This window comes from Scleropages formosus, chromosome 23 (genome assembly GCF_900964775.1).
Source record: "Scleropages formosus chromosome 23, fSclFor1.1, whole genome shotgun sequence".
In the NCBI taxonomy this organism is placed as follows: domain Eukaryota; kingdom Metazoa; phylum Chordata; class Actinopteri; order Osteoglossiformes; family Osteoglossidae; genus Scleropages; species Scleropages formosus.
Window position 1 is genome coordinate 18,777,507 of NC_041828.1, and position 25,717 is coordinate 18,803,223.

The 25,717-nt window shown below is 44.3% G+C and overlaps 1 protein-coding gene across 1 annotated transcript; it reads left to right on the forward strand.

The window, feature by feature from the left end:
- The first annotated feature begins 61 nt into the window (after positions 1-61).
- On the forward strand, positions 62-25,406 carry shisa7b (shisa family member 7). Its single transcript, XM_029248057.1, has 5 exons — positions 62-821; positions 12,267-14,776; positions 15,817-15,971; positions 21,793-21,981; positions 22,955-25,406. Exons 2-5 carry the CDS (start codon positions 14,085-14,087, stop codon positions 23,794-23,796), a joined length of 1,878 nt encoding a protein of 625 aa, XP_029103890.1. The 5' UTR covers positions 62-821; positions 12,267-14,084; the 3' UTR covers positions 23,797-25,406.
- The last annotated feature ends 311 nt before the right edge of the window (positions 25,407-25,717 follow it).

The window sequence follows — 25,717 nt, forward strand, 5'->3', positions numbered from 1 at the left end:
TGTGTGCTGAGCGCGCACACGAGGACGGCTCCGCACCGCTCTGCCGATTCCTACCAAGAGATGAACTTCGAAAATGACGTTGCTCCTCGTCTCAGTGCATGATTCTTGAGGAAATCGAATGGGCCGCGAAAATTTTAACTGCAGCAACAATAACAATAAAAATAATAATTATTATTCTTTTACCTCATATAATACAAATACGAGAAAATGTACAGGTGTCTCATTTCGTAGAGGAAATGATGACAGGGAATATGTCTTTTTGGAAGAATGGGAATAAGTGAATAAGTCAAGGGTCCGACTCTGCACACGCATGTCTGCCTTTATTGTCCCGAAAGATTAAGGCGCCCCGACGTGCGCTGCGCTGCGCTGCGCTGCGCTGCGCGGCTCCGGCGGCCGCCGCGCGCGTGTCTCCGCGCCCGAGGACCAAGTGAGCCGCGGCATCAGCATCAGCATCGGCACGGCTCGCACCGCCAACGACATGATGATGGGATTTCAGAATAACAGCTGCCTCAGTTAATTTCTCTTGCATTTATTTATTTATTTATTTATTTGCGTACCATTTTTTTTTTTTTTTTTCAAAATCTATACAGCGCAAGACTAAGGGAAAATGGGAACATTACCGCTTCGTCGCTCGGTTTTCCTTCCTCGCCGCGCTCTATTTCACGGTCGAGCGCCGTACGTGTCGGGATGAATTAAAGCGATTCAGAATCGTCTCGCGAAACTGGCTGAGTTATATGATCGAGCGATGGGTGTGAAGCGCGCTCTGAATACCAATTAGCGAGCGGAGGGTCTCTCCCACAATGCAGAGAGGAGCCTCGCAGGTAAGACCTTCCTTTCGTATTGTCCTCTCGCTCCGTCCCGTTGCGACGCGATGACATGAGACGAGACGAGCAGAAATGGGCTTCTTTTTGTGTCTGTTGCGCGTTTTCGGAACCGCTCTCTCTCTCTCTCTCTCTCTCTCTTTTTATTCTTTCTTTTCCGCCTTTATTTCTCCCAGCAGCAGCAGCACGATGTGGAAAATGAAAGTGTGTGCGTTTATTATATTACCGAGCCGTACTAGTAGGTACAACCTGCGCTCCATCGTGTTCATGGATGATCGGTGTGCGTGCATACAGACACACACACACACACACACACACACACACACACCACGTATGTGTCTGTGCAGCCTTTCATTTTCACGAACACACCAACAACGCGTCTGTGTACCGTTTTTCACTATTTCATGGTGGTGGGGTTGCAGCGCTACACATGATCATGCGTTTCTGTACCGCGTAAATGACCGCGAACACGAAAACGCACCGTACGCGTCCGCGTGCGGCTTTCGGTCCTTACAAACACAGCAGTAAGTCTGTAAGACGTGTTTCTGTGGAGCGTTTCATTATTAGAGAGAAACCCGCCGCCCAACACACACGACCGTCAGTAGCGCGTCCCTTCCGACAATTACCGACCGTTACCGACAGTGAAGTGATCGACCATACCTGGCCGTTACCCGACCCTTACCGCACCGTTACCCTACTGTTACCGACCGTCACTTGACCATTACATACCGTTACCCGACCGTTACCTTACCTTTAACTATAGTTCCCTGGTCATTACCTACCGTTACCTGTCGTTACTTTACCGTTACCCCACTGTTACCGACCGTTACCCGACCTTTTCTGACCGTTACCTGTGGTTACTTTACCGTTACCCGACCGTTACCGACCGTACGCAGCGTCCGCTCTGAGTGTGACGTCGACTCTGTTTCACGAGCTGTGAACGTGAACACGATGTGACAGAGAACAGAGGGGCGCGCACACATTTTATTATGTGTGTTATTTCTTAGGAGCTGCTACCTGTAACCTAACAGCACAGTTGGGATATGTGCAATATGTGCAATATGGAAAATATGGAATATGTGCCATGTTGCAATACGGTGAGGTGCCGCTGCTGCTGCCGCCGCTGCCGGCATCTTAACAACGGAGCCCTGACACCACTAACATACATGTTGTCATGTAGTGATTCTTTGTGCACATGGGGCCTGCTCTGCTCACAGTGCGGAGCAGTACAGCTCCACATGCATGTACAGGATGTGAACGCCATGCCTTCGGTTTCCCTCTCGACTCCTTTTCGCTTCAGATCCTCCCTTGACGTTGCGTTGAGGAGCACACGCTCATTGCTTCACATCAACGCGCTGCTGTTTGCAGCAGCCTCTTATTGCCGCAGCATCTCCAGCGTGTTCGGCTATGCATTCGCACGTCTAACAATCCATTTTACTCTTTGAACGGACACGATGTACTGGGCCGAAGGGTGAAAACGAGAGAGTGCGGCACGAAATTTGAACTGAGAAGGTGGGCTTTGCAGACTCTTACCCTTAACCACCATGTCATCCTTTGCTCATTGTGAAGCACTGCAAGTGGGGGTTTGGGATGGAATTGTAGCTGGAAGAGAAGAGAAGAGCAAAGATGATATGGTCCTGTAGGACAAGCTGGATGAAAAGGGTTTCACACAGGAATTAAAGCACAGAAACTTAGAATGAGGGAATCTGCAGAACATGCTTTACATTGTTGGAAAAACAGTGTAAAGGGGAGAAAGGATGATGCTCTCAGTACTGCATTGCTATTCTGAGAGAGCAAAATCCACCTACGCAGAGAGAGAGAGAGAGAGAGAGGGGGTTCTGTGTAGTACAAAACAGAGTAAATGCCCCATTTTTAAAGCTACAAGTGTAAGTATGAGGGCTGCACTGAGACATGCTCAGAATCTGCTTTTACCCCCCCCCCCTCCCCCATACTGCTAACCCCAATGCCTTGACTTTATTGTAACAGATTAGTGATCTCATCTGAATGCAAAAAAGCTGAGCGGCCACACTTCCCATTTTGGAGTGAGAATAAATATGTCCGCTGTGGAGGACAGCAGTACTGGGCTCTTTTAGCAAGTATTTCATGTAGAGATGTAATATTGTTCGGGTGCGAGCCCGAATCGTTCACTACGGCACCTCCTCCCCAACGCTGCAACTCTTGAAACCAAGACCTAGCGGCGCTTTTTTAAACGAATGAAGCGGATTGATTAAAATATAAATTCCTTCTAATTGATAAATCCCTTAATTCAGGGATATAGCAGGTTTTAATACATAAACCGAGCGTGATGAAGAACGTAGATCGTTAAAGCGGAACCTAATGCCATGTGGTAACAAGATCATCCAGTGATCTTGAAGTCAGTTGTATGACACACCTTGGAGAGAAGCTGGCTTCAGCAGTCATGACGTTGGTGACGAGAGCAGTGAACTACAATAACCTTGCCGGTGAATTGCAGTTAAGAGCAGTGCTATTAGCCAGTCGAACCCTCTTGGACTCGGATATTTTGTCTGAAAGGAACAGAAGGGATCCGGCTGACGTGTTCGGCGGTGTTATTGGTGGAAACCTGGAGCTCACCAAAGGCTCATGTGAAGTTCATGTCTCTGATAGCATGAGATTTCTAGAAAGATCATCACAGTGCAGTTGTTAGGTAATTTCACATCAATTTTTGACCTTCTCTTCACATTGTAGCATTTCATGTTGCCATCTGGGCAAACAATCGTCAAATGTAGTTTAATTTTCATTTCCCGCCCTATTCCAACATAGAGAAATGGGGTTTATGTGAATTTTTCTCACTGCTTAAAATATAAGGGCCGAGATTGTCTCTTGCACTTGATAGTCTTATAGAATGCATTGCAGTGTTTCATTTACTGTACGACCGCCCACTTGTAAGGGGGTGTTCAGGATTGACATTTGTTTCTCACTCTAGTGCCCCCAGTATGAGTTGTAATGCCCAGTAGAGGGGCTTCTACCACCTTTGCTGTCCAAGCTAGTGCAGGGTTGGGGTGGGCTGGAGCCTATTCCAAAAGCAGAGGGTATGAGGAGAGCAGCCCATTGCAGGGCAGTATCAGACACACACTAAGGACAATTTAGAGTCACCAGATTAGAATAAACACATTTAATCAGCTTTAATGCATTTAAGTTTTTAGCATTTATTTTCTCATAAATGTTCATAAATTCTCGTAAATTTTCTTACAGGACAGCTGGTAGGGTAGTGGTTGGTCCTTCTGGCTCTAAAGGTTGTAGGTTCAAGCCCTACCTTTGGCTCTAGTACCCTTAAGCAAGGTACTGACCCTAAATTACCCAGTTGTATCAATGGGTAAATAATTGTTATCTTAACATTGTAAGTCACTGTAAAAAAAAGTGTCAGCTTAATGAGTAAATGTCATAAAAACAGAGCTGGCACTCAAAATGACCTCCCAATATGTCCATAGATAGCAATCATGAACAAAAAATGTTGCCTTAAGTTCTTTTTTTTTTTTAAACAGTGGAAAAGAAGCAAACGGAAAGTGAAGAGGCTGTAGATGATGCTCTGCCTTCTATTGCTACCGGTTCTGAGCCGTCAGTGAAATACTGCCTCTGCAGCATCCACCACCTCCATATAAAACCTCTGGCTCTGAGGTGATGTGCATTTGTTGCCTGTGCTTCAAGATAACTAACATACAATTGGCATTGTTTTTGAAATTTCTTATAATTACGCTTTCATTTCCTATTATTGCGCTTACACCGGTTGTTCGTGAATTTTGTACGATGTGGATTTCAATGTGACGTATGGGGTAAAAGAAGGGATCAAGGAGCTGCAGGTGAGCACCAACACCCTGGTCTAGCTCTGCATCGTTGTTCTTGATTGGGCTTTTTGGCTCTAGTACCCTCACCCAGGTTGGGTGCTGCTCTCTGGTGCATCTGGGGTTCGAGTCCTGCTTGGGCTGCCTTGCGTCAGACTGGCGTCCCGTCCTGGGTGTGTCCCCTCCCCCTCCAGCCTTGCGTCCTGGTGTTGCCGGGTTAGGCTCCGGTTCGCCGCGACCCTGCTCAGAACAAGCGGTTTCAGACAGTGTTTGTATTTACACCTTGCGTTATATATTCCTGTCAGCGACTCGTAATGCCTAGGCGTGTGCACGAGCCCTCCCGGCTCACCAGAGAGAGCGGCTGTCTGCCCCCTTGTTGCCCGCACTCTGAATGGGTGAGCGACAGTCTATGGTGCTGCTCTGTTCATATCAAAAAACTGCGCTGTTGCCTCCAGCCCCATGGAGCTGTCCGGGTTGTTGACATTTACTTTGCATTGATTCATTTAGCAGATGTTTTTCTTCAAACTGACATAGGGCTAAGAGTAAACAAAAGTGCGTTTCATTCAACAGACAGAGAAATAGAGATACACACGTCGAAGTACAGTGAATTTGTCCAATAGCACTGTTCCTACTGATACAAATTGCACGAGTTGCTAGATGTAGAGCTGATGATGAGCCCCTTGGCCACTCCGTGTTACACCCAACTTATGGAGCTCTCTTTAATGATCCAACTTTCAGCTCAAATAAGTTTGTAAGTTGGGAGCCAACTGTATAGACAGTCGGTTAATTTTGGCACCGTGGCTCAGCGGATAATGCCAGAACTTCACTCCTCTTTGCCTGTGGTTTTACATTTACATTTATTCATTTAGCAGATGCTTTTGTCCAAAGTGATGTACATCTCAACAAAAGAACAATTTATGCATTACATTGAGAGAAGGAGACATAGCTGTAGACATGAAAGTCTCAAGCAAACCTAGTTTGTTCCCTACCGCTTGCTGCACCGAGGTTCATCGATCGAGTAGGTGCATAAAACACAGGATAGACAAATCCCGATACCTTCCCACCAATTTTTTTTTTTTTTAAATATTATAAGATACACAAATAAGCAAGTACAATGCCAGAGTAATGGCTGAATAAAGGTTGTATGTGGGGATGCTTCCGGAGTTACGATGCATGAACAGTTACACCATAGGTGAGCTGGAGAGATCCTGGGCGAAGTGGATCTAGAAAAGGTGGGTTTTCAGACCCTTCTTGAAAACAGAGTTTCCGCAGTTCTGAGTGACAGGAGAAGGTCATTCCACCACAACGGACCCAGAACCGAGAACCTCAGAGCTTTGCCTTTTGTGCAAGCAGATGTAGATGAGCGAAGGGGCCTGGCTGTGGTGTCCCGGTTGATCAAGTCCTGTGAATAGCCGGGAGCAGTTCTGTTGATGCACTTGTACACAGTAACCAGGGTTTTGAATTTGATACGGGCAGCTATAGGAAGCCAGTGTGGAGAAATGAGTAGAGGAGATACATGGGAGCGCTTTGGCAAATCAAACAACTCGTGCAGCAGCATTCTGTAGAAGCTGCAGAGGTTTGATGGCATTTGCAGGAAGGCCACACAGAAGAGAGCTGCAGTAGTCCAGATGGGAAGTCACCATGGACTGGACAAGTAGTTGGGCGGAGTCAGTGAGGTAGGGACGGATCCTAGAGAATATGCAGGATGTATCTGCAGGACTGGGTTGTGGCTTCGATATGTTGAGAGAATGACAGACTTGGATCAATTGTAACTCCCAGACTCTTAGCGAAGGAGCTAGGCGAAATGAGTGAGTTGTCCAGTTTGATCGAGAAGTCGTGACAGGAGGACAGGCCAGCTGGGAGGTAAAGAATCTCTGTTTTGGAGAGGTTGAGTTGGAGGTGGTGATCATGCATCCATGAAGAGGTTTTGCATCTGTGGTGGGTTTCCTCCCACAGTCCAAAGGTGTGCGCCGAAGATGGCAATAGAAAACCATTTCTATATTCGCATTTACCTTGAAAACCACACGAAGCGTCATCAAGAGTTGATTCAACTGGAACGTTCACCGTTACTCCATGTGGGGTCCTACAGTACATGGTGCTCCTCAGTCAGCCTTATGGTGGCCCATCAAATGATGTCATTAATTGGGATGAAGGAGATCATTTTTAATACTCTTGAGCATGGACTCTGGACTAAAAGATGGTCCAGGTGACATAAAGAAAATTATTTGAGGACTAGAAGAACAGAAAATGAAGGAATCTAATTCTGCCAGCTGAGATGATCTATCGACAGAATTACCCAGCACCAGAGTACAGTGCTTTTAAGATGCAAGAGGAAGGTTTTGGCAGATTTCCTTGGAAGAATGCATGAGTGGCCAGCCAGCCTCCTCACCCCAACAGTTACATAACATCAAATGCCAGGTTTTAAAAACATCATGTCTACATCTGAGATATGTCAGTGCAAAATTTCTGATACTCCATACGAATGTTATATAACATATAATTCACAATACCTCAGCATGAATTATATGACAAAGTGGAAAAGAGTCATAATTACAATTGAAACAGTGAACTGCAGTATGGTTTCTGAGCTACCAGTAGAGCATGTTAGGACTACAGAATGATCAAGTCAGTAAAATCTGGCATATGAGCTATAAGTTTTTCCCCATTCCTTGTGAAAATGTTGCTTTGAATTGAGTTAATGTATAGTTATGGACATGGTTATGTACGATTTTATGGAAAATGAAAGATATTAAGAATGTTGCTAGTCTGTTTGATAATGTCGGTTAACCTGCTCGTTAGTACAATTCATTCATAGTTCATACTGAGTTTTATGTTGCTTGTGGCAGATCATATGTGTGCTGCAGGGTGTATGGTTCCTGAGACATGGCACAGGTAGTACACTGCCTTGTTTTTGCAGTGTGCTGTCCTATATGCTTGCAATGGTGGTAAAACAGATTAGTGTATTATTTACACACACACACACACATTTTCAGAACCGCTTGTCCCATACGGGGTCACGGGGAACCGGAGCCTACCCGGCAACACAGGGCGTAAGGCTGGAGGGGGAGGGGACACACCCAGGACGGGACGCCAGTCCGTCGCAAGGCACCCCAAGCGGGACTCGAACCCCAGACCCACCGGAGAGCAGGACTGCGGTCCAACCCACTGCGCCACCGCACCCCCCTGTATTATTTACATTTCATTTATTTATTTATCAGATGCGTTTCTCTAAAGTGACTCCCAGTGAACTCTATGTAGTGTTATCAGCCCACACACCTTATTCCCCGTGGTGACTTACACTGCTAGATACACTACTTACACTGGGTCACTCATCTATACATCAATGGAATACACACACTCTCTCTGTCACTCATACACTGTGGGTGAACCTAAACAGCTTTTCTTTGGAGTGTGGGAGGAAACCAGAGCACCCAGAGGAAACCCACTCAGACATGGGGAAGAACATGCAAACTCCACACAGACCGAGCAGGGATCGAACCCATGTTCTCTTGCACCACCCAGGCACTGTGAGACAGCAACACTACTCGCTGTGCCGCCCAATGCTTAGTGTAAAAAGTGTTCATTTGGAATTGGAATCAGAACTGTAAATAATAACCCAAAGAGTAGTTGTTCTCTTGAGAGTGTGCTTAACTGGAATGCATTTCCTTCATACTACACTTTATTAGTGGACAAGGGCTGATGGGATAAGCTGTGCAAGTTCATGTGACAAGGATGCCAGCTAAGATAGTAACTGTGAAATTGTGACAAAGTGATGAGAAGTAGATGCAGTGGCCTCCAAAATTATGGGCACCCTTAATAAAAATGAGTTTTAAAAATACTGTTTAAAATCAACAGCCAAGTGTCAGCACAAAAACAAAAAAACATCAGGAAAGCTTCAGGCTTTTATGAAAATTCATTTCTCAGAACCAATATCCATACATGTGCCATACAGTGTTTTCTTCAGGTGTAGAGGTTTCAAAATTATTGGATCCCTTCTTTTTAGTGCAGTCTCCTCTGGAGTGGAGAAGAGCGCAAAGCCTTTTCCTGTGATTTTAAATAAGGCTGGAGAATACACTGGTGGGGCACCTTGGACCATTCTTCCATGCAGGACTTTTCCAGATCCTTGACATCCCTCCAGCTCTTCACTTATGCACACTTGTGGACACTTATCCTTCAATTCAGGGCTTTCTGTGGGAGTTAAGTGTCGTTGCTTTGGTGGCCATTGCAAATTGTTGATTTTTTTTTTGGTTTGCAACCATTTCCTTGATGATTTCAAGGTGTGATTGGGGTTACTGTCCAAATCGGAGCTTCGTGGGACTGGAAACCGGGTTTTCAGCCAGGATGTGCTGAAAGGTTATGGAGCTCATTACGTCTTTGGTCTTAACCAAGCCTTTCTCATCTCACCTCTTCCTCTCAGCGTTTCTTTCACTCCCCAGTTATTGCTCTAGCCGTACGTTTATGTTTTATATATTTTTTTGTAACTCAGTGTGTGGAGATCAAAAATGATTTGTTCTATGGAATGGTCAGCTCTTTACCTTTCCCCACAGTGATGGCTGGCAAAACGTTTTTTCCCCGTGTTACCTTTTATACCTAAATCTAAAAGAAGTGCATTATGGATTAGTCGTGCCCTCTGAACTCCATTGCATACTTCATTTTGGTTTTATTTTCACACACATCACGTGTCTATAAAAATTAGAGAAATAACACTGGGGATCCAATAATTTGGATGCGATATGTCTGAAGAATGTGCTGTATTGTTCATGCATGAATATTTGTTTAAAAAGAAATGTATTTCAATAAAAGGCTTTCCTAAATTTCTGCTGATGACATATATCCTTCTCTACACTATTTATTTTGTACTTTAAAAAAATATTTATCTTGGATGTCAATAACTTTGGAAACCATGGCATATACAATTGCGTGCTTAGCTTTTTTGTTCAAACCACGCTATTACTCTGTTTAACCGCACTGCCACCAAATTATAAAGTAGATCGCAATCCTGTTCAAGGGTTTAACATTACTGGTCCTTGAAGAAAAATATTGCATATGTGTTAACGAAGAACAAAAAATTGTCATCAGAAGGAATTATCGTAAATTCTGTTGAATCATTAGTACATTCACCATTGTACCATTAACTTAAGAGGAATAACAAAGTTGGAAAAATGTAAACGGCAGTATGAGAGCCTGGCTATCGTGTACTTTTCTATTGCTGCGTATGTAATTTTTTTTTTTTACATAGCTGGATCAGTTAAAGCTTAAACATTAATTAATGGAAGTAATTATGCTATTGGAACTTGCCGTTGCTCTCGGTGTGAAGTCAGACTGGTGGAAACGATACGCCGTTGATGGGCACATTCAGATGTAAGGACTGACAAGATTCATAAGCGCTGGGAATTGCAGGTGTTGGCCGTTCCTGTCAGTCCAACATGAGTAGCACTGAATCCCTGATAGTGGAGCCTGAAGATGAGTGACTTTTTTTTAATGACATGTCACACCCAATAAGTGCTACTCCACAGCCAGTGACATGACTTAACAGGCTTTTTGCATTGCTTCACTACAACTGGACACCTACGAACATTACAGATGGGATGAGCGTGAGGCGGACTTGGCTCTGATTAGCAGTTCAAGCTTCCGAGGAGCACTTGAAGTCGGATCTGTGGTGAAGCTGACGTCTTCATGCCTTCTACAGGAAATACACCGCAGGACTACTTGTTCAGCTTCTCTTCGCTGAGATGAGATCAAATTAGAACATGAGCAGTGAACTACTGCCACAACTTGGAACTGACATTGTGGTCTTGTGCAGACATTCACTGCACACTCAAAAAAGCCAACATTCCAAGCATGCCTGTGTGGATAAATTCTAAAAAAAAAATGGGCAAAGTTTTATTATGGTAGATTAGTAATTGTGGGCAGCACGGTGGCACAGCGAATAGCGCTGCTGTATCACAGAACCTGGGTGAGCAAGAGGATGTGGGTTTGATCTCTGCTCAGTCTGTGAGGAGTTTGCATGTTCTCCCAGTGTCTGTGTGAGTTTCATCCAGGTGCTCTGGTTTCCTCCCACAGTCCAACTACATGCTGTTCAGGTTCACCTATAGTGTGTGAGTGACATAGAGACAGTGTGTGTGTTCCACTGATGTATGGATTAGTGACCCAGTGTAAGTAGTGTATCGAGCAGTGTAAGTCACCTTGGTGAATAAGGTGTGTGGGCTGATAACACTACATAGAGTACATTGGAAGTTGCTTTGGAGAAAAGTGTCTGCTAAATAAATAAACATAATCACATGCTGTCTGATGCCACTTGCCCCAAGCCGGGTCGCGGCAAACTGGAGCCTAGCCTGGCAGCACAGGGCGTGGGGCTGGGAGGGACACACCCAGGATGGGACGCCAGTCCGTCGCAAGGCACTCAAAGCGGGACTCGAACCCCAGACCCGCCAGAGAGCAGGACCTGGCCATGCCTGCTGCGCTACCGCACCCCCCGTAAATGTAATTGACAAGTCAATCCAGATCTCTCACCCAATTGCAGGCAAGGCTTCTCCTTGTCATGGTCACAGTGATGCGAAGCCTATCCCAGAATCACTGGGTACCAGGCTAGGTGGGGTTCAAACCCTGACAGGATGCCAGTCCATCACAGGGCAGCCACACACGCAAACAAACAGGCTATATCGTATTGCCGGTTAACCTGAAACATGTGTTTTTGGACTGTGGGAGGAAACCAGAGCACCCAGAATATACTCATAGAGACACAGGGAAAACATGTAAAATTCACAAAGACTAAGCTGGATTCGAACCTACACCTACTGTGCCAGCTTGAAGCCAGACATGTTTATGTTAATTATATAGCATAAAAATAACGGCAAAATGATGATGTCTCATTGTAGCCGAGATGTAGCCTGTGGTACCAAAAGAAATGTCAACCATTAAGGACTAAAGTATTTCCTCCTGCTTACCTTAGGGAGGCCCTGATAAAAGTACATTCTTGACCAAGGTGGTTACTTTTAAGTGAAACTGTTTTAACTGTTACATGGATAACAGTGTTCTAATTCCTGGAAGATGCAGCATCGTAACTGAGTAGATGTGAGATGAGACGACAAGCGTGTTGTCATGTTGAAGTTGGACATGGTGAATGTGTGTGAACTGAGCTGGAATGGAAGCTGAACTGCTCATTCTGGTGTGTGTGCATCAGGTCGTAAACTTAAAAAATGAAAATGATGCTTAGGATGCTTTATTAATTATATTAATTTGGAAATTTCATTATTGAGGTACACATTATTGTCACACTGTCGTTGCTACAAATTTTGCTCATGAAAAAGGGATCGGTTTATGAAAATTAAAGTTCGAACTAATTATCTAAAAGAACCATACAGATAAAACTATGTACAAAATTTCAACACTGAGTAATTTGAAGTGTTGTGAGGCCAGCACTCCAAGTAACTGTATATTTGCTTTTATTCTGTGCAAACACAGTATGTTATTTACACTGAATAAAAAACATATATAATTAATACTCTTAAGTGCTGGCCTCATAATTTATTTCAGTTTTTTCTCTAGGCTTCAGCACCCCTTGTAACAGGTTCTTCTGCATTTTGGTGAGTGCGTTAACTTCCTCAACACTTAGTAATTTGTCATGTTTTCCTTTCTTTCCTAGGCTCAAGGAATTAATTGTACTAAATGGTTAAATGGATAAAAATGGACCGAATCAAGAGGACAGATCTGATAAACAAAGAAACGGTTTCTGGAAGCATATGCTTTTGGGATTTATTGCATTGAGAAAGGGCCATTTCATAATGAAAATATAAGCTGTATCAATACAATCTGTATTTCCACTCTTGTTTGAAATCCACTGGAAATTTTTACATGCTTTTTTTCCACTCCGGGACAATGATACCTCATATCCTTCACTATTTTTTAGTCAAGACAATCCGACATCTGTGATACAAAATCAGTGCAAACAAACATTTTTAATTCAATTTTAAATTGTACAGTTTTTCAGTTGAATGAGTGTCATCATGCGACTTAAACAGACATGACATGCCTGGAATTCCATGCTGCTATACCCCAGTGCTGAAGATGATAAAGGAGCCTTCGCTACTGGGTTGCCATGGTTACCTGTCCTCACAAAGCAGCTCCTCTCTGAGTTCCTTACAGAAATTCAGAAAGCAGTGAGAAAGAGGGCAGCTGGAAAAGCTGTTGTACAAAAACATTGTTGATACTAAACTCCTACGTAAGAAGATACCACTGTAGATGTGCTAGGATGAGAAGAAACATGCAGTTAGATGTTACGGTATCGCTAAAAGAGGAAAAATAATTCCTGCTCAGTAGTTTTGCAAGGTAAAACTGACTATAGAAGTGCCGAGATCATCGTAAAAGTTTACAAGAGAAAAAAAAGAAAAAACAACTCCTGCAACTGCCAACAAATTGTTTACAGCTCATAACAAAGTACTATTTTTGTATTTTTGTGTGCTTTTTTGCTCAAGGTCAAATTGTTGCTAACGAATATTCAAGTGCCATATATATTTATGAAAAAATACTGCCAAATAAAAAAAGAAGAGGTTATAAACGCAGAGCGAGAGAAGCGCGTCAGGTTTACAGGTGAAACAAGGGCCGTTTACACTTCACACTTTTTCCACTGTCAATATTCATAGTCATAGAATAAGAACGTCGCCGAAGGCAAGGGAAAAGTACACACCACGGCGTGTTAGTAGTAGTGGAGCTTCGTGTTTACAACACACATCTCTGGTTTTTATATTTATTTCGTTTACAAGCCAAATCTGCCTGACAGGAAAAAACTCGTGCTGTTCTATTATCCACATGAAGCGCTACGTCAGCTCGTCGAAAACTTTACACTAGCTCGTCTTTTTACAGTGTGACAAGCTTCAAAAGCTAGCAAATGAAAATAAACTCGAGCGAGCACTGAAAATGTAAATGCCCGTGTTTACACCTTACGTGTACAGTCAGTCAGAGATCCACGCAGAATGTAAAGAATACGAGTGGAGTGGAAACACAAAACAGTCGGTAGCTACGCAGTGAGCTGTGGTGTCGCGCGCGCTGAAGCCATTTTACTGCTCAGAACCACCGCTTTAGTGTATTGCTCCGGCTACGGATATAACGGGCCTTTCTGGAAGCTTCTCTTAAGACCTTTATAATGAATGCGCAGCACACTTTCGCAACACGAACAAGCAAAAGGAATGAGAGGAAAAGATGAATACCGCTCCGGACAATAGTCTGATAGAGCCCAGGGATGCGCCCTGCTTTATTGGTCGCGTGCAGTGCCGTACGTTACATTACTGAACACATAACACTGTTTTACTGGGACTTCGGGGCGCACAGCTCACACCTGTGGCACGTGTGTCTGTGAACGACGTTTTTTGCCGACAAGACAAGCGGCTGGAGAGCGCGCGCACACACACACACACACGCGCGCGCTGGGAAGAATCTATTCCCCCGAACTCTTCATTCCCCGAAAATGAGTACAGTCGCTCTTTTCAGAATGCTTTCCGTTTCCTTCGTTCTCGTTTTCCTGTGCGCGCGCGTCGTTGCCATGGCGCCCAACGCCACGGAGCGCCGCGCGGCCAGCGCCGGGACCCCCGGAGCGGGAAACTTCCAGCTGTCGGCTCCACCGGCGGCGAGGCCCGCTGGGAGGTCCGAACCGTGGACGAAAAGTGCTGAAACTCCCCCGAAACCGCTAGCGCAGATCATGCTGCCCAGAAACGTGACGGCAGACGCCCTGAAGCCCCCCCTCGGAGCGGCCCAGGTGGAGCCGCCTCCGAAGCGGATCGTGGATGTGGATGTCTGCAGGGGTTACTATGACGTCATGGGGCAGTATGACCTCACCTTCAACTGCACCAAAGGCACTTACATTTACTGCTGTGGGACTTGCCACTACCGCTTCTGCTGTGAGCACCAGAGCAACCGCCTGGACCAGGACTCCTGCAAGAACTACATCTCGCCAGTGTGGGCCAAGACGCTGCCGCCTGCCACGGCGCCTCCAGGCCAGCGTCCGGACCCAGACTTTGACCCGGTGCAGCAGCAGAACAGTAACACCATGTACGTGATAGGAGGGGTGATATCATTCACCGTGGTGGTGGCAGTGGGTATCAAGGTGGCCTTCCACAAGGCGTCGCGACGGCCCAGACACCGAGACATCAATGTGCCCAGGTGAGAAGATCACGCTCCGCCCCAGCTGCGGTGTCCTTAGCAACCACAGAGTGTTTGCAGAAACCACCCCCCATAGCATTTCCCTCACTTCCAATGGAAGTAAAACCTTTTGTCCTTGCAGCGCGGAGGTGTCCCAAATGCTAAGCTCGGCACCCTTTCTGTTCTCCAGTACAGAGCTGCTGAGCTCTGACAAGAAATGCAGTGAATCGCTTTTGCTAAGATCCATGACTAACTGTCGATTAGTATCAAATTATTTTGGCATTAATTGTGTTGATACACTGACATGTTCCCATCTGATCTGACTGCATCCCTGAAAGTGAATGAAGAACTGGAAGTTAGGATTTTGAGTGCGAGGAGTCGCACTGCAAATACCAACGATGGTGTCTAGTTACATAAGAGAGGAAGCGGCATGGAAAGTTCTGGAAACTACACTTGACCACCCTGTACTTTAAGGCAGCTTGAAATTTACCAAGTGGGTAAATACTTTTTTGATGTCTTCCTGCAAAAAGGCTGCAGCTCCCAAAATGTCTTAAGTGCATCTTAAGAACAGTTTGGGTTCATCATGGGGTATCAGCTGTGGTAATATCTTCTCAACATGTCAGATAAATGTACAGGTATAGGAAGGTGTTCTGTCGGTACTGCCCCGTCTCTCACCCTGCTACACAAATTACACCAGAATTTGATGAGTTCTGTTTCAATACATTCTCTTCCATCCATAACAATGCAAGTTATTTAGTTATCAGAGCATCCTTCATCAAGAAAGTGTTTCAGAGCATCCAAACTCTGTTGGCATGAAGAGAAAACATCTCCAGAGCAGTTTTCTGGACAGTTCTCTAGGGCTAAATTATAAAAGGAAAAGGAGCTCATTGTTTAAAACAGTTTGTCAAACTGATCGAGACCTTGGAAATTCTAAAGATAAAAGTAAATTACATTGCAGTGTTTTTTTTCCCACAAAGGTGAACAAAGCTGTTAAATTGGTTTTATCACCAGTCTGTGTACAGTAGGTACAGTAATATTCCCATCTCTGCTATGTCCCACAGAGCTCTGGTGGACATTCTGCGTCACCAGTCCAGCCCAGTTCAGCAAGGAGAGAGGAACAACAGCGTTGCCCTCGGCTCCGGGGGGACTGAGGGCACTCTTGGGCGACCCCCCAAGAACCTCTACACACCTGTCCCTCAGGGCAAAGACAACCGAAGTGAGTGACTGCACCGTTCGGCAGGGAACGGTGCCTCGCGTGACTCTTTTTCCTTCCCTAGAGCTCAAAGGAGTGGTGCGGAGGAGAGGAAGATGCAGGGCAATGCAAAGAGAATTTGAAAGAGGACAGTGCCCAGGAGAGGAGGAGAAAAAGGATAAGACAGCGTATCCTTGCAGAACTCCATCTGTTACATGAAACAGCGCTCGCACGCACGCACACACACACTCAGACACATTCGCGAGCACTTGCAGGATAGGACCGTAGACGACAGCTGTGCAATGTCTTGCAGTTGGGAATTTGCGACACAATTTCATCCACCTGTCAGATTCCAGCCCCAAACACACAGTGGTTAAGATCGGTAAGGACCTCGGTGTAGATGGTGAGAAAGTGTGTGGCACTGGCCCCCTTCGTGTTCGTCGTGGTACCAGTGCCAGTTTGCGCATTGCAGCCTTGTATCTATACTGTTGTAGTTGCAGCAAGTGCAAGTAACGTTATAACTTATGGACTTCTTTTGGAGGGAGGTGCCTGCAGTATTCGAAAGCTGTTTTTACCTGTGGCGTTACAGAATGTAGACTGTACAGAGTTACAGCTCCTTAAATTGGGACTTGTGTGTTTTTTGGGCTACAGTCTGTGTAGGGTTGAGTCTTGGTCCAAATCGTCTACAACTATATTACATTGTTATTTATAGCGGTAATGGAATAGAAGTTTAGAAAAAGACTATTTTTGCTTCAGTCATCAAGCTGGGAAGAGATGGCCTGATAATCAGATCGTAGCAAAAATCGTGAGTCCAAAAGGAACTGCTTTGCTGAGAAGTATGGAAAAGCTTGGGCTGTTTGGCAGCAGGGCCTTGCATCACTTTTGCTTAAAGGTTGAGTAAAGAGGTCCAATGGCATTTACCAAAGTGGAAGGTTTCAGACCTGTAAAGTCAGGGCTAGCTAGGGTAGGGTAACAACACAGTTACCTAGGGTAGGTAGGGTAACCCTAAGCCTAACCTGAACCCTAATCTCCACCCTAACCAAACCTAACCTCAATCCTATCCCCAACCCTAATCCCCACCCTGACCTCAAGCCTAACCCAAACCTATAGGTTCCCAACTTCATTGATCTTGATTTGAGTTTGAGTTTAAATGGTTAACATTTTGCCATTGCACATTTATCTGCAATGATAGTACTCTGGATGTACAGAATGTTTGACAATGTTTGACAAATCTGACATTCACGCTCTTTGCTTTCACTGACACAAGTGAAACTGGAAGGAAATAGCAGAAATCTAAAGGTCTCACAGATTTAGCACTTTGTAAGATGCTCATTTTGTCCTTTCACTCTACTGTTTCCTCAGCAAAAACTGCTTTCTTCCATTATGAACTGCAATCGGCAGCCAATAGTCCCCACAAACCTTTCAACACTTTTTCTTCCCTCCTGTCCTCTCCTTCTCCTCCTCTTTCCTCTGCACTTACTGCTGAAGATTTTGCCTTTAAAGACAAAGTCAGTTCCATCCCCAACAGGTTCTTGACACCCACCTACCCCATTCGTGCCGGGATTCCCTGCAAAGCATCTTAATCAATAACAAGATGAACACTGATCAGGCTTATGGGATGAATCAGTCAACAATCGACAATCTGTGTCAAACATGAATTCATGGAGACAGTGTTTCTTAATTGTCAGTCATTTCTAAAATGTTAATGTTTGGAGGTAATAAGAAATCATGAAAAGTCTTACAGAGCATTTTGATTATTATTATTTTTACTGAAGCAAGGGTGATGCTGTGAGTCGACTACCTGGGCGGTGGTGTGAGAGAAAGTGGGTTCGATCCCCGCTCAGTCTGTGTGGGTTTCCTCTGGCTGCTCTGGTTTCCTTCCACAGTCCAAAGGCATGCAGTTCGGATAAACTGGTGATGCTAAATTGCCTGCAGTTCGTGAATGGGTGAGTGACTGAATGTATGTGTGGTCAGCTTGTGATGGACTGGCATCCCGTCCAGGGCAACCCTCCCTCGGCCTGGCACCTTAATGCTTCAGGGATAGGCTTTGCTTCATTGCAGTCCTGCTCAGGACAAAGTGGTTATTGAAACTGGATGGATGGATTACTGTTGTTGTTGTTATTGTTGTTATGGGAACCGAACTTCTCAAAGGGACCTGTATTTTACCTGTAATATACTTCAGTTGGCGGCACAGTGCAACACCAGGTTGTGCTGCTGTTTCACAGCTCCTGGGCTCTTTGGGTGTGGGTTCAAACCCAGAACAGCCTGTGTGGAGTTTGCATGTTCTCACTGTGTCTTTGTGGATTTTCTCCAAGTGCTCTGGTTTCCTCCCACAGTCCAAAGATGTGTTTCATGTTAGTTTGAGGTTGTAAACTGCCTGTACTGTGTGACTGTGTGTGTGTTTGTGTGACTATTCCACAATTCACTGGTGTCCTGTCCAGGGAGGTGAGGGAGGGCATGGCAGTGGGTTACCATTGCTTTCGTCCACATGTGTCTTTGGAGCGTGAACATGGGCAGAACAGGTAGCTCAGGCACTCTGAGGCACCATTGAGAGCCAGAGTGCTTCACCCAATACCTACCATGGTAGCAGATGAGTAAATAGGCTGACATTTCTTTCTTGCTTCACAAAATGGAGGAAAAGTTGTAATCATAATTTTAATGAATTCATAATTACAATGAATATGTGCTGCATTCTTCTTAGACATTGTCATTAAATCAGTTCATAGCTAATATACCGTATTTCACGTTTTGCTTGCACAAACACACCATCAGCTGTTTTACAATGTCAGCATGGTAATGACTTTTCAGCTACAATGACAGGTATGACTAACAGCGGATCGAGTGTACAGAAGTACCAGGTTCTGTTTAGTTGTCCCATTTATTGTATGCATAAGTTAAGAGACAGCTTAATTAACTGTGTCATTTGGGACAAAATTTTCACCAGAACACACTTGCCAGGATTAATCTACTTTGGACTTTTTTCGTTCTGATGTAATAGTTTTAGCCTAACGCAGTTTACTCAGACTAAGAGCGGAATAGTTCAAATGTAAATGGAGATCCTGATTTTTCTCTTCATGTGAATTTAGAGGGTAACAAATGTATATATTAACCATTCATCAATTACTAAAAAATAATCCTCGACTTACGATGGTTCGACTTATGATTTTTCGACTTTACGATGGTGTGATAGCGATACACATTCAGTAGAAACCATACTTTGAATTTAGAATTTTTATTTTTTTCCCGAGCAAGCGATATGCGGTACGACACTCTCTCACGATGCTGGGCAGCAGCAGTGATCCGCATCTACCAACGTGTCATGCGGTTGTGTTTTGTACATCTCTAATGTCACCAAAACCGCCACCTGTGTCTCCTGGTACTGGTGAGAAGAAGAAGAGGAGGGCAATTACTCTTGAGGAGAAACTCAAGATAGTTGCCCAGCATGAAGGCGACACGACCATAATGGCCATCGCACTTATGCTAGGCTACGGTGTTTGGTAGGTTAGGTGTATTCAATGCATTTTCGACTTACCATGGGGTTTGCGGAACGTAACCCCACCGAAAGTCAGGGACCATCTGTATGATTGCTCAAAATGAAGGAGAGCACCGTTCACAACTCTGGGCTTGAGGTTAGAAGTGTGCTCTGTTTCATATTTGTTTCCTGAAGGGTCTCTGGATTCACCCGGAAATCCAGTTTCTGATTGCAAGACAGAATTATTTTCTCTTAATTGTGTTAAAAAAAAGCATCATTATGATAAAAACCTGTTATAACTTACTGAATTTTCACAGATGAAAAAGTCAGAATGTTCTCGCAGTGAAATACAAATATAGTAGGTTTGTATGTTATAAGCAAGTGTGTAATTGCATAACAGAATGCTTCATAGCCAGATTTCAGGTGAGTGATATCAAGAACAGAAGTTAATGTGTTTGGGATGAACAATGTGTCAACTACTGCAACATTACCCTCCTATATAAATGGGTAATTATTATAAGTTGTTTAATACTGGGGGGTGCAGTGGTGCAGCAGGCTTGGCCAGGTCCTGTTCTCTGGGTCTGGGTTCGAGTCCTGCTTGGGGTGCTTGCGATGGACTGGCGTCCCATCCTGGGTGTGTCTCCTCCTTCTCCAGCCTTGTGCCCTGTGTTGCTGGGTTAGGCTCTGGCTCACCAGGACCATGCTTGGGACAAGTGGTTTCAGCCAGCATGTGTGCGTGTGTGTGTGTGTGTGTGTGTGTGTGTGTGTGTGTGTGTGTGTGTGTGTGTGTGTGCGCGCTTTGGAGAAAAGTGTCGCACCCTGTCTTACTGAAAAGAGTTTTCAATAGACACAATAGTATTAGTGGATGGGTGCCACTATGACTTGGGTGTGCAGCCCCCCCGTTGGGGGGTACGGTGGCGCAGTGGGTTGAACCGGGTCCTGCTCTCTGGTGGGTCTGGGGTTTGAGTCCCTCTTGGGGTGCCTTGTGGTGGACTTACGTCCCGTCCTTGGTATGTCCCCTCCCCCTCCAGCCTTGTGCCCTGTGTTGCCAGCTTAGGCTCCGGCTCCCTGTGACCGTGTATGGGACAAGCGGTTCAGACAATGTGTGTGTGTGTGTGTGTGTGTGTGCGCCCCCCCTGAAATGTTGGCACGGCCACATGTGGCACAGCAACATGTTTGAGTGAAAGCAGTGTGGAGGAAAACTGCATTTTTTTCTATTATATCGCCCAAAATGAGACAGGTGGGGCACCATAAAGCAGGAAGCTGGCTACTTACTGGGGGAAAAAAAAAAACAAAATAAGAAGAGAGATGAAAAGCAATAAACAAGTTTAAAGGTAGTATTCAGACCTGGGAACCAGTCCTAATTTAACCATGTTACATGGTCAATAGTTTTTATGCACTATAATACATGATGTCATTAAAACAAAACAGAAATTATACAAATGACTCTGGAACGAAACACAAGTACTTAATGTTATTGTAATGTTCCAAACTATTAATTTTAGTTATTGTTTCTTTTAAATGTAAATGGTATTTTCCAGTTCTAGGCATTTTTTCCACATCTGCAAAGCCCGACATTGAAAAGATGCAGTAGTGGCAATGTGCTATAGTTTATTGGTTTATTTATTTTTATCAATCTTCTAAAATGTTGAAGGCCTTCTGCATTTTATTGTAATTTTGGTTGCAAACGTTCTTTCTGTTTCTGTTTCACCTTTGTTTCCTTTTGTATTTTTCCGTGCGACTCAGCATTTTGTTGCGATGTGGCCGTGATCCAGTTGTGTGCGTCTATAAACCATAACACTTTTAAGAATGAATACAATTTCAAGGTCCATTATTAAGAATCAAATGCATTTTTTATAGCTGTAGTGCTTCATGACTAAGCAATTTCTTTTTACGTAAGGGTCAGGAGCAGAAGAAAAAACTTGGAGATCAATGGGGAAAAAAATTCTCTGGAAGATGAACCTGAGAAAGAGTCCAGTCTTTACAGGAAGGTCCCTGGGATTCATGAGATGTGACACGAGAGAGAAAGAGAATAACTAAGGGATTTGAATGTAGCAAAGTTTATACCACCAGGAAGTACAAATTGTTGCTAATCTTAACACTTATTTTATTTTTCTATTGTATATTAATCAAAGATCACAGAGTTATGATAATATATCCTGTGCACATCAACACCTTCGATAGAGGATATGAGAACTGAAAAAGTCAAGCTCTATACAATATTACAGTATATATTTTTCACAGTAGTGATTAATACAAAATTTGAAAAATTAGAATGTTTGACTTTTAATCAAAATTTTCCATAGCCTTTATGTTTTACCAGTTCACTGCCAGTAATGTCCCTGGTTCACCTGGATACTTGCTGTCTTTCAGAACGCCCACCCCGCATGAACAACGCCGCACTGGCACCCACCGGAGCACTTTTGTCCAGTAAACACAGCAACACATCAGCGCCGCATCCCTCGCTCTCACACTCCTTCCACAACCTGGCCCAGCTGCCTCCGTCCTACGAAACGAGCGTGAAGCCTGAGCTCAGTAGGTACTGCTCGCTGAAGAGGCTTGGTAAGTGGAGTGTAAATTGAGTGTGTTCTGTGGGAATGAAAGTTGGGAGAGTGCACACCAGCCTTCCTAAACAGTCTGAGAGGATGCCTTCATCAGCAACACACAAGCTTACGGAGATAATTTTAATAGAACAGTTTTGGTAAGCTCATATGTTCTCCCCCATTTTTACTTTAGGTTCATACATACCAGGGTGTTCCGATCAACAGGTTTCAACGTTTTATCCCGCAGTAGAATGAAAAGAGGAGATTTTTACTGCCCTGAATTCAAAAGTGAAATGCAAGATGCAGTATCACCTACTGTTTTTTCTGGATGGAAAATTTAAATTTTTCTTTAAAAATCTGTAAAATGAATCATATTTAATACATTATCTTCCATGGCATATGAACATGCCCTTTTATTAATTCAGACAGTCATAAGATGAATATGGTGTTAAACATGCTCTGTCTTGTAAAATATATTTTAAATAATAACAGGTAGGAAATTGTTACATTTTTCTAAGAAGCCTTTAGTTTGTAACTACATTTCAGGACCTCTTTAGTGAGACTCTGGCGATAGTCTGCAGAGGCAGGTTTGGCAACCATCTTCCCGTGTATCTTCTCTCCATCAAAAAAATATCCTAATGGAATATATCTCCATTTTCGTCCCTGCCGACACTGAAATGAAGTGGCAAGAAATCCAAATGGGAATCCATATTTCGCCAAGTTCGCTGTAATTTTCAGCTACAACAACAAGTGTAACACGAGGGGCTGTTTCAACTTCACTAAATATACAAATAACACAAAAACTTTAGGTGATAACAAAAAATTGCAATAGGTGCATTCACTTCCAAAGAATCACGTTTTCACAAAAATCTGTGCTGTACCCTGTATGTGGCGTAGTGTGTCAAAGTGTATAAATATCACAGGCTGTCCGCTGCCCTTGTAACCCCTTTCTCACCAGATTTGCTCCACTCTCTTTTCCATGGTACGAACAGAAAAGGATCTGGACGAGTACTCTGGCTACTACACGACTAAGCGGCGACCCACCAATGCTCCTCCTTCGTTCCATTCCTCCCAGCACCACCTCTACTGGGGTGGGGACTACACACTCGGGGCCAGGGGTACCCTCCCTCTGCATGGCTCACGTCCTCGAATACACGTTCCTTCCGGGCCTCCGCAGACCCCAAACCCATATCCCTTACAACCACCCCCGGCTCCATTTAACCCCAACTTTGACACTCTGTCCAAACCTCCGAGAAGAGTGATGTCCCAGGAGCAGTTGCTAAACATAGGAGAAGGCAACACCTTGTCCAGACTATCAAAAAACCAACAGCACCAGTATTACAAAGCCATGGCGGCAGCCAAAAGCTCGAACATGCAAACCCACCGGAAATCTCACGAGAGGCTCCTTGTGTCCCCCGATCAGCTGGCGGAGCATGTTAGCGGAGGGGTAGCTGCTGGGGATTTCGGAGGAATGGTCCCGACTTTGCCCAGGCTTACCCCCAGCCAGAAAACACAGTCGCAACAAAACGTATGTGCCACGCCCTCACTTGACCGACACCACATGATCAAAATGAACTCCCACCCCACCTCTGGCAGAGAACAGGAGCGGAGCATCGGGGTGCCGGGCCATGCAGGCGGGGCTGTTGGGTGGGGGGAGCTGCCTGGGGGGGGCACGGGGACACTGGCAGGTCACAGTGCGAGAAGGTTAGCGTTTGCAGCGAAGCGGCAGAACACCATCGAGCAGTTACATTTCATTCCTGGCGGAGGAGGTGGCGGGGCAGGTGGCGGGAGCCAGGGCTTGAGGACGGGAAGCAAGAATGAGGTGACAGTGTAAAAAGGAAGAGAGGGAGGATGGGTATGGGAACTGAGCGCTCTTGGGGGAGGGGCACAGGACTGAGAGCTGACGTACAGGTAGATAGGTCTCAGATGGATAGTGTACAAGTGAAAGGAATAAGGATGAGCTTTTTTCGAGTGACACGTCCGCCACAGTTGTCACACACTCAGAGTGTTTTGAAAAGAGACGAAGGGCTGGTAGAAGGGACAATACTCTTTTCATACAACTCAAAAATCAGGTCAGTTTTTAACCACGATTCCCTGCGATTCTGTGCCAAGTCGGGAAGGTGAAATCGGAAGTTAGACGACGAGCGAATAATGTAATGGAAAGGAACGGAAGGCAGCCATTTTTACTTAGTCGCTATTTGCTACGGAAACTTGCAAAAAAAAAGACAAAATTAAAATTTTCAGCCATATTTAGAGAGGGAGAAAAAGGGCAGTCAAAAGCTATCGTTAAAAAAGAATGAGCTGGTTTCCTCATCCAGGTCTCCGTGATCTTGCTTCTGCTGTGTCCCATATTCATTTGTCTAAAATGTTCCCTTAGAGAATTAATATGAATATTTCCCATTGTTCTCTGATGAACGACTGGATAAAACAGTGGTTAACTGTTACGAGGAGAAAAAGTGGTCAAAGGGCCAGTTACTGAATTGAAAACACGACTGAAATGTACGAGTTATAATGTGGAATGTACCCCGTGATGCTTCAGATGTGGACTCTTCTGATGCCAAACATACCGCTGGCTTTAAACACTCAAGATCATCTGTGCTCACACAAGAGAGTGTAGCTTTCAAGGACAAGAGACCCAATTCTCACTCTCTGAGGCCAGCAAACTGCAGGTGGTCGACAAATCCAATGCATATTTTTAATACCCTGATATTTGTGCCAATAATCCTCAATAACTTTTATATCCTCGCAGCTGAACAAGTTGGTCACTGATGGACAATCTAACCCTGAGATGAACACATATAAACTCAAGATTTCAATACTAAGCACTTTTTGAGTGTGTGACACCCTGTACAATGTACCGAGACATTTCGTATTCTTTGTTTCGAATAATCAGTATAAATTAATCTCCCATTAAGTCCTCTGCCCATTCACAAGAATTCCCTGAACTACAGTACCAGGGGAATTTTTCACACGTCTCAAAGTATTAGTGGAGTGCACTTTGAGGACAAACATTTATGACTTTTCATTGTCGGGATGTTTGCGTAGCGTAGTGCATTGTTTTCTCCCGACATATGTCCATGCGTAATGGGACTGAAAATGTAAACTTCACTGTACAGAAGCAAGAAATCCATCTGAACATGACTGCCAGCAGAACTGACCACCTGACCATAGAACTGCAGTTAGTGGTTAATGGGAGTGTGGTAAGACTTCTGAATCAAGGTAAAAATGCCAAATCTCCTGACAATCAGCGCTAGGGAAAAGTCATCCAACATGTTTTTTTGCCGCTGTGTAAGAAATGGCACACTGATTATTCTGTGTCAGTGTTCAGCAATATTGTTATTGTATGTATCTTATACGAATAAGCCTCATTAGTTCTGTTGGGTTACACAACAGACAGTAAGTGATTAGGTTCTGATTATTGTGCTTTTTGGTAACATGGTAAAATCAGAACTATTACTGTCATTTATGGCTTACATAAACTGTAACTCATTTCAGCCATTCACTATATTTGAAAAAGGACATAATGGACACTTACAGTAAGGGCTATTTAAAAAAGTCAGTTTCTGTATCTGAAATCTGTATCTACTCTGTATTCTGTTTGAAGCATAAAATAATTTTGACAATGTACAAAAATGAGCTAATGAAAGATAGTGAATAAAGATGTAAAAATGTAGAAAATGTAGAAAACATACCGCAAAGCTTCTCTGTTATAAAGTGTGATTTACTGCAGAACGTCTGCAGAATTGCACAAATAC

Excerpts from the sequence above, each read along its gene's own strand:
- shisa7b (XM_029248057.1), top strand. The coding sequence starts at position 14,085 with ATGAGTACAGTCGCTCTTTTCAGAATGCTTTCCGTTTCCTTCGTTCTC. Across the intron at positions 14,777-15,816 it reads CGAGACATCAATGTGCCCAG|AGCTCTGGTGGACATTCTGC; the intron begins GTGAGAAGATCA and ends TATGTCCCACAG. Across the intron at positions 15,972-21,792 it reads TCAGGGCAAAGACAACCGAA|AACGCCCACCCCGCATGAAC; the intron begins GTGAGTGACTGC and ends GCTGTCTTTCAG.